At 41.0% G+C, this 15,626-nt stretch overlaps 1 protein-coding gene across 1 annotated transcript in view; it reads right to left on the reverse strand.

Moving 5' to 3' along the window:
- Positions 1–15,626, reverse strand: part of LOC129726149 (uncharacterized) — a 386,566-nt gene that overhangs the window by 213,920 nt on the left and 157,020 nt on the right. The window contains exon 4 of the mRNA XM_055682836.1: positions 14,935–15,071. Within this exon, the coding sequence (XP_055538811.1) occupies positions 14,935–15,071 (137 nt within the window). The remainder of the gene's footprint in view (positions 1–14,934; positions 15,072–15,626) is intronic.

The following is a 15,626-nucleotide window of genomic DNA, read 5'->3' on the forward strand; positions in this document are numbered from 1 at the left end:
CAAATGGAAACTAGGCTACAAGGAACGGAGCCAAAAACGCATTAGCAGACGATTGTGTTCGGGATTTGGCGGAGAAGAAGGAAGGGACCTCAAGGAGGAACTTTTGCTTGTGAAGAAATCGAATTTTGGTTCAGAAATTGATAACAGTCAGTACGGGAAACGTCGAAAACCGCCAAGTGGAACGTAATTGCTTCGTCGTTTACAAGCCAATGTTTTGTAGCGCTGATTGGGAGGCTTAAGTTTATGCTGAGCTCATAAAAAGGTGAACAAATATAGAAGTTGAAGTGGAAGGTTTTTGTGACTGGAGAAATGATATCTTAAGTACCATGGAGTGGGATTAAAATGATCGCTTATTATATTTTTTTCGAATAAATTCCTTCAAATTCATTGATTTTTCCCAAAACAGTATTTGTTTGAAATAAGCCTGTACTAGTAACCCCACGACTCAGGAAAAAGTTTCAATCGTTTTTTTTTATCACACAGATCGCAGTAAGCCTCGAGGGTGAATACACGTAGCTTTGTTGATTGGTGGAAGGTGAAACGGTATAGGAGCCAGACAAGTCCGATTTCGAATTTTCAAAGGCACACGATTCGAAAGTAAAGTAATGCATCACCTGTGAAAACATATCTTCATGTTTGCTTTACCCCAGCAAACATGAAGATATGTTTTTATAGGTGATGCAATACATTTTTTTTAAGTCTTGTGCGTTTGAAAAATCTCAGTCAGCCTTTTCTGGCTGTTTACCCCTAAATTTCCCTATAAAAATTGACAAATTTCCTATTTGAGATGCTGTCATAGTAGTGATAACTAATCCTGAAAACGATAGTCCGGCTAGATCGATCCGGCAACATGTCAGAAATCTCCAAAACCTACTATGTGGCATAAACAGGCGTTCGTGGTAGCACCAGCGTCCTACTGGGTCTCCTACGAAAGGCAGAAAATCAAAAGGCAGAATCAGGAAAAGCAGAATTACTAAAGGCAGAATATTTCATAAGGCAGAATAACGAATGGCAGAATCAAAAAATAGTCTTTTTTCTTCTTAACAACACACACTCGCGGCCTTTGGCCGACTCTATTATCCAAGTGTATGCTGTCCTTACTCGCTACCGCTCGTTCGGACTTAACTAAGGGAAAGAAAACCTGTTTGAATAATCCTAGAAAACCAGTAGATCAGTTGTTTGTATTCGAGAGGCCGCTGCTTCCGACGGCGGGTCGGCGGCTGGCTCGGACCGCGGAAACCACGGCGGCTTTGTGCCGCCTCGGTTCCTTGCCCTCGATTATGCGTCTTCGCCGCATGAATTGGTTTATGTTAATTATAACCAACAAACCGTTGAGACTAGTGTAAGTTATACCTGACATCGAAAAATTACTCTCCGAGATGCCGTGAGAGTCTTTAGGGCCTGAGCCAAACCAGTTTGCGCAGTTGGGATCTAACAATTAGGCTTGATTTGCACCTCCTATCAAAACTGGTCATTGCTTGTGACCAGTTATTATGTTTGGTTACCAAATAATATAAAATAATAAATGTAGAGCTTTGATAGCGTGACCAGGATACGCACCAATTTGTCATCACGCACTTGGCTATCGTGAGTTAGGTTTTGCTACCAGTGATTCAGCCTTTCGTGCCCTTCGGAATTCTGCCTTTTGAAATATTCTGCCTTGTGTGTACGGTCACAGAGTTCTGCCTTTCGTGATTCTGCCTTCTGTGGCGAACCCTAGCGGATTATGACAGGGTCATAATCTATGTATGTGAATAATGTAAAATATTTCCGCAAGAGACCGAGCTTCTGTAAATGCAGGCAGAATCTCAAGCTTATGTTTGGCAAAGGAACCGACTTCATCTATTCCTTTTCAACTAGGTGATAGATGGCGTTCTCAACAATTTCAAAGACGTGCAGTTTTAATGTTTTTTCTATGAATAGCCTTTTGAAAACAATGTTGAGGCATCGTGGATGTTGTAAGAATACTAATTATACGTTGTTACAAATTTAGTGTTATTTTTATAAGATCCTGCATGTTATGTTTTATTTTTATTTTTTGATCCAGTGTTTTCTAAATGTTATAAAAATTTATTAATATGCAAATTGACATTACTAACATCATAAATATTGATTGTGTTTGTCAACTTTAATTGATGTGTAACGAAACATATATTTTACGATTTATGTCACTTTCAAATCAATATTGTTGTTATGACGTCTCTTCAAAAATGAGTTTATAATATCATGAGTAATCAAAATAAAACATGAAACTTAAAGCGCGATGTAGGAACCAGTTATTTAAGTAAATAAAATGAAAACTGTATGTTCGCAAATTTCATACGTAATGCTTCGGTGCGGTTGCGTCTTCAGCCTGGGTGAATTTCGTACAACTAATGGCTTTTGGGAGTGAAATGTAGTGACTTGGTGCGCAACGTGGTATTCAGATAATTATTCTTGTCCCACGTTAAATATTAAAAGTCGCTCAAAAAGCAAAGCAAAGCAAAGCCTTGGTTCTACATTCCGATTTGGAACTCGACCTTCTATTTATTATACATAGATTTCGAAGCCAACTGTCAAGTATATAGGACAATTGCGGGGCTAGCGCTACGATCCTACTGACAATAATTGTCGCACCCGAGCCAAAAATTCGGCTCGAGCCTACGACGACTGACTTGTCAGGCAAACATCGTACCTCGAGACCAGCTGGGAGGGTCGCTAATCGTTATTTATTTCCCACATCTTTTCCTGAAGATGTCACTGATTAGAGACGCAACGTCGGACAGCAAAAAAACAAAGTCGGTCTAGCAAAAATACTAAAAAATACCAACAATTTCAAAAACCCAAAAATGATCCAGAACTCCAAAACACTCAAAATGTAACAAGCTCAAAAATGTTAACATGCCACATATATCAAAATATGTTGAGAATATCAAATATGTCAAATATGTCAAAAATACCACAGATGTCATAAATATCAAAACAGTTAAAAATGTCAAATAAAGCAAAAATGTCAGAGTCATTAAAAATTTTAAAAGTATTTAAAATGTCAAGTATGTCGAATTTGTCAAAAAAAAAAAAAAACAAAAATATTAAAAATGTCAAATGCAGTAAGGTATTTTAACGCGTTTTTACGCGTTTTGTTAAGCGGATTGCTTTCCTCCTTTACTCAAAAACGGTACGACCTCATTACAATCACGTTTTCCATTTTAGGCCACGAGTGATCATTTACCATTTTTCGAAAAAAATCACAATTTTTGGTGTAGATACTCAAAAGTCAAAATATTACATTTTGGTCTCCAGATTGACCACCAGAGCCTGACAAAAACATTTTCAATTGACAATTATCAGGTTATAGTGACGCTTTGACCCGTCGCTTTCAATTGAAAAGCTTTTGCATCATTCTCAAGCTCTTCGTGAGTCACATGAAAACTATTCGGAAGCTCTTGCTTTGATTTTGACAACTAAAGGGCTAGAAACTGATACAAATGCGTTTCAATTGAAAGAAAAGATTATCCACTCACAACCAACCCAACTGGTCTAGATTCAATCCTAGCCGACACCGGGAGATTTTCTGAGGCGAAAAATCTCTGGGATCACGCCTTCCATCGCATGAGGAAGTAAAGCCGTTGGCGCCGGTCTCTTAATAAACGGGTCGTGAGTTAGGGTCCTGGGTGTGGCGGAACTAGACCGACGGAAAATAAGCGAGAATAAAAAAAAAAAGATTATCGCCGTCACTCTCACATAACGATTATCAATCGAAAATGACAATGAGCGCTAACGGAGACAGGTAGCCTCCATACAGTACTTCGCGCAAATATATGGACGAGGGAGAAAAGAAAACCGTGACGATATGAAACGGAGAACACCAAAACCAGTTTCACAATCCGAATTGGTTACGCAGCGCATGTGATCAACAGCGAAAAAAATTCCGAAATTTTGATCGGAATTTGCGTGACGTATTTATTGGATGCCATTTCAGTTTTAAATGCGGCTTGCGGTATCAGAAAACTATCATCAAACGACGCGATGCGCTGCTAGTTTCAATTGAGACGCTGAAGGAAATGAAAGAGTCTTTCTCTTCGTCAATTGAAATAGTCTTCAGTTTCATTTGAAACAAACCGATGAACAACAGACGGGAAAAAGAGGAAGAAGTGATTCGATGACAGCAGCAGGAAGGAATCAAGTGAAAATGAAACTGTTCGGATCGAAATGACAGCACGGAATAATCAGTTTCATTGTTTAGTTTCGAAAATGTTGAGCCCTGTCGACCACTATCATATTCGAACGAGGTTCAAATATTTTAGGACGATTTTCTTCATTATATTTGCAACCCAAAAAAATCTTTTTTTACGCGGGTCCATACAAATTTGAAACACATCCTCCGCGTAAAAAATACCTTAGTGTATATCAATAATGACACACATGGGACATTTTTCATGGGTTTACTATCATCACACGCACTGACAAAACGACCCATGCAGCACCATTCATAGTGGCCCATGAGTCAGCAAAAAAATGTTGATAGCTCTATCAGTCAAACTCTAACCGTAATGGCGAAAACAGTGAAGCTAGTTCATTCAGAAGGATGTGTGTTGAAAGAACGGTACGCCACTGCGTCGAATAAGGACATCGTTCAAGCATCTACAACATCTTGGCAGCATTAGACAAGAATCAGAGCATCGAAAGAAAGCCCGGTTCCGGAGAGCTGACGACTTTGAGCCACAAGAAGGTTCAAAGGATGCTGAAGAGGAAGACCGAGAGAAAAGTGGCTACATCGCTGCGTGGGCTTGGCCGGGAGGTCGGTGCAACCGACCAAATAATGAAAAAGTATCTGGCGAACATGAACATACATGTCAGGAAGCGGCAGTCTCGTCCACTGGTCACGGATCTGCAAGGCCAAACCGATGTTTTCGGTGGATTGCGACGTGACGGTGGTGATAGACGACGAGTCCTATCTCACTCCGGATGGCAACAACTGGCAGGGTACCTCGTACTTTACTTCCCCCACGAAGGAAGTGCGCTCCGAGGTAAAGTTCATTTCACGCGTCAAGTTTCCTAAAAGGTACGACTGACATTCAGTTAGAAGGTGACGTCAAAGACGCTCTTTTTCCGCTCCGGACTGGAAGTGAACGGGGAAATATACAGTACGAAGTGCCTACCGAACATTGCGTCGTTCATCAAGAAACACAATAAGGCATCAGCTATCGGCTCACTAGTTGAAGCGAACGTTAGAGGAGATGGAGCGGCTGATAATCGATGTAGTACCTAAGTCGGCGAACCCGCCCAACATCTCGAGAATTTTTGAATACACCTAAAGCGCAAGATCTACTCCAATCTACTTTTGTCGCGCAAACTGAGAAGGAATTGATAAATAAAACGAAGAGAGAACCTAAAAAGAAGCCTACAAGCATGTTTCCGTCCGCCTTTACGAATGTTCCGGTTAACTACCGGTAGGTCTTTCGCAATTTTGTTGCAACTAAGCTTATATAATTACCTTCCATGGAAAATTTATCAAACTCAATTATCAGTCTTGATTTTTCATCACCATTCGAAAAAAGTCCATATCATGCAGGGAAGATTTTTTGAAGTAGAGAAATTCGATAAAATTCGAGAAACGAAACAAACGAGTCTTAAAATATTCTAGAAATTTTATTGATATTTCACAACAATTAGAACATAATAATTACAAGATAAAATTAATGTGAACTGACAGTCAATTCAACCATGATAAAACGTGGAAAACCTGCAATAGAGTGATGTAAAGTGGCTGTACTATTTTATTGATGAAACATATATCAAAAATGAAATGTAATATGAAATTTATATCAAAAGCCAAAGTGACAAGAGTGGAAAGTGAGGATGAGCATAGAGTAAAGAGTCAAAAATGAAGAGTGAAAAATAAGGAGTGAAGCGTAAAGTGAATAACTGAAAATAAAGAATGAGGGTTAAAAAAACATTTCGAGATAACACCAGATCTCGATGTTTCATGCATTTTTCAGACCTGTGAGATGAGATAAAAGTTTTTGATCTCGACAATTTCATGAACCTGTACTTTTTTTCTTTGATCAAAAGTGTGAAACTTCGACCGCTTTGAGACAACTGTTCGCAAAGTCGGATTGTGCTGAAACTTTACATGGAGGCTTTATTCGATAAGACAAAACTTTTAAGCACTCCTTTTAAGTGAAATTCGGAGATCAATTCAAAAAAATTAAGATCAAATTTTCATGCAAGTCATTGCCGCCCTATTAGAGAGGGAACATTGAAGACTGAAGAGTGAAGAGAGAACAATGAACAGTAAACAGTGAACAGTGAACAATCAACAGTAAACAGTGAACAGTGAACAGTGAACAGTGAATAGTAAAAAGTGTAGAATGAAGAATGAAAAGTGAAGCGTGAAGACAGAAGAACGAAGAGTGAACAGTGAAGAATCAATAGTGGAGCATGAACAGTTAAGAGTGAAGAGAAAAGAGTGGAGACTGAAGAGCGGAGAGTGAAGAGTAAAAAGTGAAAAGTGGAAAGTGAAGAATTTAGAATAAAGAGGGAAGAGTTAAGAGTGAAGAACCGAGGGTTAGAAGTAAAATGTAAAGAATGTGGGGTTGAGAATCAGGACTCAAGAATCAAAATTCAAGAGTCAATAGTCAATAGTCAATAGTTAATATTCAAGAGTCAAGAGTAAAGAGTCAATGGTAAAAATAATAATTGAACAGTGGTGTCTAGAGAATAAAAGTGGAAACTAAATGGAAACAATGTTAATTTGAACTGGAATATTCAAGACTATATATAAAGGTTCATGCAATAACGAAAAAAATTTTGAAATTTATAATTTAAAAGACATACTCCAGCGTCTTGAATACATATAGTCTTGAAATTATAATACAGCGTGCGGGGCCCGGAATCAGATTTTCAACATTATATCCCAAAATCATCAGTCCAGGGTTTTCATATAAGATTCCTTTTTGCTCCTGTACATAGTTTATATAGTGAAAATTACAGATCATAGATGTAAGTTTATGAACAGTAGGCTGTCTCAAAAAAAATCGATGTTGAAAAAGTCAAGGTGTTCAGCCCTAAATTGAAAGATAATGTTATTTATAGCATTTTTGTAGAACATTTCGACTTTCTGAAAATATGTTTTCAGGATGCCCAAACGTAATTTATAAAAAATGACTTTTTCAAACTACAAAACCACTCTTTTGCACTTTATTCAAATCTGTTCGATTCCTACATTTTTCAATATATTTTTTTTTATTTTTGTGGGCTTGTTTTTCAATATTTTGAATGGTTTAATTCAGCATCGCAATTAATTATTTGACTCACAGAGTTGAGCTCAACAACAACACCACCGAGCGCTGAGTCCGAGAAGTACTCTGCGGATGAGCTGCTAGAAATTTTTAGCAGCATGACTAATGCCCTTCGTGCGTGTCGCAACAAGCCCGAGCAAATCCATGTGCTCGGTAAATTTATTATCCAATATGGATCCTAAACCCATCTCCATCGTCACCTGGAACGCTTGCTCTGTTAGAGCAAAAAACATTGAGCTTGCTGACTTTCTCCTCAAGTACAACATCGACGTGGGTCTACTCACAGAGACCCACCTGAAGTCCGGCGACAGTTTTTGGCTGCCGGATCACAACATCATCCGTCTCGATCGCACCAACTCCAGGGGGGGTGGTATAGCGATCATCGTTAGAAAAGGGATGAAATACAACATCTTGCCGCACATTCACACCGCCATCATCGAAGCCCTTAGTGTGGTGGTCAAATCAGCTACCGGGTTCATCCGGTTCATCGTCGTCTACTGTCCTCGCCAGTGTAGTATCAGCAACGATACAGCAATGCAGTTCAAGAACGACCTGGCCACCATCACCAGGACCAACTCCCGCTTCGTCGTTGGGGGAGACCTAAATGCTCGGCACGAGGCTTGGCGAAATTATCGGCAGAATCAGAACGGTCGTCAACTCTTCGAACACTCGCAGCATGGGTTTTATACGGTGCAGTTCCCGGATGAGCCGACTTTCATCTCCCCAGCGGGGAGCCCTTCAACCCTAGACTTCTTCCTGGCCAACATCGCCAACCTGTCGTTGCTGAGGTGGGGATCGGTGTTGCTCCTGCCAGCGGTCTGCGGAAAGATTACCATCATGTCGACTGGGAGCGCTTTGCTCGAATGGTGGACAACAACACCGATGAGGCGCCGCCGCTCGACAGCGTGGAAAACATCGACCAGGCGTTTGAGGGTCTCCAACGAGCCATAAACGTGGCCGACGAGGCGTGTGTGCGACGTGTTCCTGTGAGGGGTAAGTTCCTTGCTATTGATTCCCATACCCGGCTGCTAATTAGACTGCGGAATGTGCGTAGACGCCAGTTCCAGAGGACCAGGGATCTGGACATTAGGCTCGAGGTGACCGATCTGAATAGGCAAATTGCTTCCAGGATGGTCTCACTCCGGAATGAAAATTTCGGACGCTTAGTCCAAAGTTTGGACGACCGCTCCAGGCCATTCTGGAAAGTAGCCAAAGTGCTGAAATCGCACCCCAAACCAGTTCCTCCCCTCAGGGTCGGAGAGAGACTTCTTGTTGCACCGGTCGAGAGAGCAAATGCGGTAGGCGATCACATTGCCTCATCGCATTTGCTTGGCTCGACCATGGCTAGTCCAATGGAAGACCAGGTCGAGCAGTGCGTCCGCGACCTCGAAAACTCCCCCTGTACCGTTCCTCAAGAACATAAAATCACAGCAGAACAGGTTTGCTCAGCGCTGATGAGTACTAAGAACATGTAGGCTCCTGGGTTTGACGAGGTATTCAATATGGTCTTAAAAAAGCTCAGCAACAGGGTTCACCTGTTGTTGAGCTCTATCTTCAACAGATGCTTGGAATTGCACTACTATCCAATCATTTGGAAGATATCCAAGATCATACCGATCCGCAAACCCGGGAAAGATCCGACGTTAGCATCAAGCTACCGTCCGATCAGCCTGCTCTCATCGCTGGGCAAACTGTTTGAAAAACTGATCCTCAACCGCATGATGAAGGTGGCTGAGGAAAACAACATCTTACTCCCGGAACAGTTTGGGTTTAGGAAGGGTCACTCCACCACGCACCAGCTGGTGCGGGTGATGAACAACATCAGAAGGGACAGGGCTGTATCCAAGTCCACAGCCATGGCATTGTTGGACGTCGAAAAGGCGTTTGACAATGTCTGGCATGACGGTCTGGTATACAAGCTCTGTGCCTTCAACTTTCCATCATATTTGACGAAAATCACCTGTAGCTACCTTCGGCAGAGGTCGTTCAGGGTATCGCTGAATGGTTGTTTATCAAATACTTTTTCCATCCCAGCAGGGGTCCCGCAGGGTAGTCTGCTGGGCCCTTTGCTATACAACATTTACACCTCCGACATTCCTTCCCTGGGAGATGGCTGCGTGCTCTTTCTGTTCGCAGATGACACTGCAATTGCCGTCAAGGGAAGAATGCCTCGTGAGATCACCAACAAACTTCAGCGATGCTTAGACGCCTTTGTCGAGTATGCTAACACCTGGAAAATCAAGATCAACGCTTCCAAAACCCAAACAATAATGTTCCTTCATCGACAATCCCCCAAACTGAAGCCCCCTCCATCATGCGTTGTGGTTATGAACGGTACAGGGGTTGAGTGGTCTTCCGAAGTTACCTATCTTGGACTGCTATTCGACGAGAAACTTCTTTTCCGATCGCATGTGGAGATGACACTGGTTAAGTGCTCAGCGTTGGTTCGGTCACTATACCCGCTTATTTGTCGCAGATCTCGCCTCTCAAGAACAAACAAACTGGCAGTCTACAAACAAATATTTGCCCCCGCAGTCTTTTACGCGGCTCCGGTGTGGGAGTCATGTGCACAAACTCACAGGAACAAAATACAGATTGCGCAAAACCGGATCTTACGGATGATCCTCGATTGTCCCTATGACACCAGAATCACAGATCTCCACCAAGAAGCAGTTACTCCAAAAGTAGATGCCAGAATAACAGAAACAAAAACCAAATTTGTACATAAATGTCAGCATTCAGAATACGCTTTAATAAGCGGTTTGTACATAGTAGGTTAAGTTAGTTCTAAGCTGTAAATAGTAATTTTAAGCTGTAAATAGTAGTTTTGAGTAGTTTCCTTTCTTTTCTTTCAAACAAGCGCCACCAAAGTGGACAATCCAAAATTCAAAATCTCTACAATTAGAAAGCTTAGTAAAACAAAAATCAAAACTCGCACATCAAAGATGAAAACAGTAATGTGAATCACTTATACTTGTAAAAAACATGTATTATACCCTACAAAAGCATAAAAATACAGATAAACTTAAACAACAACAACAACGAAGCCACTCATAATAGTTCTGGACAGCAACAAGTTGTCAACTGCAGTCGTCCTTCCTTAGCAGCAGCACTAGCCCTGTGGTTGGTCACCACGTCTCAGGAGCAGTGCGGTTCTTCTCAGCGTGTGTCGCTAGACTGCCATTATTCCCCCGTGTTAGGGCAGCATTGAAGATCGTCATCACCAAATCCAATTTTGAACAGCAAAATGCCTTTTTTCAAGGCAAATAAACAAGTCATTGAAAGTTAATAATTTTTGACAACGTAAGCAAGCATTCTGTGTGGATTCTAGCAGTTACATCTGTCGCGGCCGTCTAATTTACAGAAGGTGAAATAGTTTCCACAGTGCATGTTGTCCGTGTATCTAAACTCCCCCACTGTTGGGGCACAAAGGTTGCGATCAGCAACCGATTTTGAACAGCGAAATGCCTTTTTTCAAGGCAAATAAACAAGTAATTGAAGGGTGAAAATTTCCTAGCATCAACACAAGCAAACATTCTTCGCGGGATCCTAGCAATCAAATTCTGTTGCAGTTTATTTAGTTAATACCCTCACTGTTGGGACAGCACAAAGGCTGCGATCAACATAACCGATTTTGAATAACAAACTGCCCTGTTAGAACGCATTCAAAAAAGCAGTTAGTTCGACTATGCAGAGCTAATATGAAGACGATTGAATCAATCAGCGTAAACAGAATTTCGTCGTCTCCCAGCTGCCAAGTTGCAACATGATGCAACACGCAACAACGAGCAAACGAAATCGCTTGATGTTACAAACCGCAAGAAAATACGGGTTAAAACCGTTGCGTGTGTGAGAGCACCATCGGTGTTTATTCGCTGGAAACAAATATCGAATGCGAATTGTGGAATAATTCGTCTAAAGAATATTAGAGAATTAAACAACCGAAAAGAAGGGCGTGGCCTATTACGTAGCACCATTCGGCTAAAAAAGAGTGTTTCTGGGAAAACTAGCTACATTCATTAGCCAGAAGGTGAGCTGGATGGACCGGACCGTCCACAACGTTGACAGCAGTAGAAGCAGATACTGCACTCAGAAGTAACAGCGGGTTGCGCCTGTGGCTGCCTTCAAATTAAATAAACCACTTGCGCTGTGGTTGGTCACCATGTCTCAGTAGCAGCGCGGTTCTTCTCAGCGTGCCTCGCCAGACTGCCATCATTCCCCCACTGTTGGGGCAGCATAAAGATCGTCATCACTAAATCCAATTTTGAACAGCGAAATGCCTTTTTTCAAGGCAAATAAACAAGTCATTGAAAGTTAATAATTTTTGACAACGTAAGCAAGCATTCTGTGGGGATTCCAGCAGTTACATCTGTCGCGGCCGTCTAATTTACAGAAGGTGAAATAGCTTCCACAGTGCATGTTGTCCGTGTATCTTAACTCTCCCACTGTTTGGCCAGCACGAAGGTTGCGATCAGCAACCGATTTTGAACAGCAAAATGCCTTTTTGGCGTAGAACTATGTTTTACTTTAACATACCACACAGGGATGCAAACTGAAAAACTCGGACGAAATTTGTCCCTTTTCAAATGCTTATAGGTCGGTTGGTTTTCAACCGATTTTCTTCATTCTTGCAGCAATCGATTGGAAAATTATACACGTATCTGCCCAAATGCAGAAAAATGTTGTTTGAATCTACGAAAAATTGCACTATTGAAAATTGTCAAGCCTTGTTGAAATAAAAATAACGTCCTCTGATTGGTCGCTTGCTTGCTGTGTGTGTATGATATGGTATCATGTGTGTATGTGTGTATGTGTGTATGATATGGTATGATGTGTGTATGGTATAATGATATGGTATGATGTGTGTGTGTCTATGATATGGTATGATTTGTGTGCGTGTGCCGTGTATGGTTTTTAACTCGGCACTATCTGCTAACTGCTGAAATCGGTTCACGAAATTCACAACCTTTCATTAGTAGACATTATAACTACTAATTACCCAATTTAAAAAATTGGTTTTATCGAAGTTTTATAGCGCTCAATACAGCCAAAAAAGCGCTATAAAACTTTGATAAAAACAGTTGTGTTACTAGGGTAATGAAACACTCAATGCATTTGTTAATAGTGTACGTAGTTCAACGTCATTTATGCGGTCGTGTCTTGGATACAACCTCCTACTTTTTTTATTGCTTTATTAAGGTGATTTTCAGCCACAGGCTGGTTCGCCACCATGAAAGGATATCGGTATCCATTTGTAAACAAATACAATCCAACATGCATTCAATTATTAGGATTTTTGGGTCATCAGTGAGAAGCAACTTTCCAGAGGAAATTTATTGGCACAAGTCATTGATGAATAGGACCAAAATTAGCGGTCCCAATTCACTTCCCTCTGGTGCCCCAGATAGGAATCGAATTTTCTGGAGCATGCAGGGAGTGTGCTTGAAACCAAAATCATGGATTCAGAACCCTTTCGGCCTTTTTGTTGTATAATAACACGATTCAAGAAATTGTATAAAAACAAAATTCCAAAATTTCCAAACGAGACTCCAGAGCTTGAGTTGAAAGTATACCATCTGACTCAGATGGGCCTTGGTTCAGAGTCCAGAATATGAAGTACGGAGAATAGAGTCTCAATACCAGAGTTCAGCGCCAATAATCCAGCTTGCAGAGTTTGGAATTTCAAAACCACATTATTTTATGTAGAGCACAGTCTTGAATTCCAAAATTACTTTAAAAAACCAGAGTCTGGAAAAAAGAGTCTAGAACCTAAAATCCAGAATCCAGACTGAACCGTAGTGTCGACGATCTAGAATTCAGAATCATGTCATAGCCTGTGCAGAGTCCAAAGTAAGTATTTTATCTATGTCAAACAAACATGGCAAAATGTATGTGAAATGCGTGAAATATCAATAAAACTCAAACATTAAAAAAAGTTAAGATTTAAAAATATTTTCATCCTTATTTTATTTCATATTATGCAGCGATTTTCAATTAAACAACATTTGATTTCTAGAGAAACATTTCAAAAGGTCCTATCTGCTTTGATCGATCACTTTCATTCCATCACCACAACTTATTTAACACCTTTTATGACAAGTTGTTTGTACAAGTTAATAGCGGGGGGCACTCTAGCCTTTTGAACGATAACCACGCTAGGAGAGTTACTAAAGCTGGATCATTACCAAAATGAAAAGACGCTCCAGGAAAACGAGAAAAGCAAATAGGACCTTTTGAAATGTTTATCCAGATTTAGATAATTTGAACACGCCTTATTTACTTGTTTTTCGCAAATCACGAACTTCAGTATTAATTTACGCTATGATTAATTATAATTGTTACAGTTACAGTTGTGGCGTATTTTAGTATCGTAATGGAGACTCTGAAGAATTGTGTACCTTGCCTGCTAGCATTTTGAAAGGTTCCGAAACATTTCTACTTCTAAGTAATTATATCAACTCATTCATAATGAAATTTTAACTTGCAGTTGTAGAATTTGATACTCTTAAAAGTTCTCGAATTTGTCATAAAAAATTCATTCGGCAAGTTTACAGCTGAGCATCATAGCTTAATGGTGAATAGTCGTAATCGAATGTTATTTTCGCACCACTGAAGAATTACTGTAACTAACAGCAATTTTAAGCGGCTCTGTCAAACCGGACAACAGCATCCATTCGCTGATTCAATAACGATAAATTGAAAACGTTATTGACAGTAAATCGTCAACAAGCATCCACACAATGGCGGACAACGGAACGTTATACTCTTCCTTCCCGGGAAACTGACCGTCGTCGGTTCATGACGGTTTCTCTGGCTTCCTCGTCCTCGGAAATCAATTTGCCCGCCATTTCCTAGATGATGTGAAAGCGCTATAAAATAGAGTAAACTTCAACAGCCAGAAATATAACACTAAAACGAACGATGATGCCACTGCTGATCGTCTTTTAGCCGTGGCGAATCGGAATCGCTCGGTACAGGCTCGATTTTTTTTTCGCCTGCGTCCATCAGACGGATAGTAAAGATATTTTTCGTCCTCTCATTCACCGCGTCCACTCCAGTTAAGCGTTTCAATTTACTGTCCATCACCACTCGCAGTTTGGCAAAGCACAGGAAATGACTTAGCCGTTCCCATCAAAGCTCATACTGACACATTTACACGAATGTCCGGCCAGAACAGAACCTCACACTCTACCGACTAGCGGAGCCAAAGTGGGTGGTGACAGACAGCAAACGCGGACCGAAAACTTGGTTTGGTAGGAGTGATTCTTTGCTTCTCGTGCGGGGAAAAGTGCTGCGGCAGCATTGACTAGCAGAAAGAAAAAAACATCGAAAAGTTTCCATCAAACAATGACGAACGAGGAGCCGAAACTAATTTCCGAGGTTTTATTGCACGTAGCGCAGTTTCGGACTCGGATTCGTCGGACTCCTATGGACGTGCTGCTGGGGATTGTATAAATTTTTTTCGCTTCTCTGATTGCGCCGGTTAGTTTCACACTAAATATGGTTCGTTACGAAAAAAAAATGGAATGTGGCTCAATTGGGCGAATTTCTCCGACAGTGCGGATGGACATTAAGTAGGTTTGCAGGCGGTTTTATTCCGAAAGTCAATTATACTGAATAAAAGGTTTGGAGCTTGTTCCTAAAGGCTTACCTGCACGATGTCACCTTGCTCGTTACCGGATGCTGTAAATGTTAGATGGCACAGAAACGGTAGTCGATTCCACTGTGGCGGGGGGACTGCTAGAGAGTACGTTCGTCCGATATCGCCGTAGTACGTCCGGTTGCAAACTGGAAAGTACAATTAATGGGGGTGCAATTAGCATTTGTTTTTTTTTTTAACTTGAGAGCAGATTGAATTGGTTCGGCTTTACTCATAATTAAGTTTTAGCAATGATCTAATGAAGACACCAAATGAAAAGCCACATCGTACGATGTGAGCAAGATTAAACCGAAAGAATATTCACACCAACTCACGTAGAAGTAATATTCTTCGTTTATGGCGTAAATTATCGCTCTGTCAGCTCCTGTCTAACATCTTCTACTCGAGTCACATGTGAGTGGAACTTTTTAAGACTCAATCGGGCCCGGCCAGAATTCCGAGCGTAACACAATGAGCCAAATCTCCGGCTGAGCTGGAGCCTGTTCAATTCTACTTGAGCACGAAGTTTTCCCCGATGATAGGAGCTGAGAAAATCTTCCACGCTTCGGTGCACATGGTTTATCTTGACGAGCCAGAAATCCCTTGTTTCGCTTTTATCCACCGTTCACCGGCAGCAATTACGCAATCTTTACTCCTCATTTACAATTTAATTAATTTTTTGACACTACGTAATACCTTAGTCC

This window comes from Wyeomyia smithii, chromosome 2 (assembly GCF_029784165.1).
Source record: "Wyeomyia smithii strain HCP4-BCI-WySm-NY-G18 chromosome 2, ASM2978416v1, whole genome shotgun sequence".
Lineage (NCBI taxonomy): Eukaryota > Metazoa > Arthropoda > Insecta > Diptera > Culicidae > Wyeomyia > Wyeomyia smithii.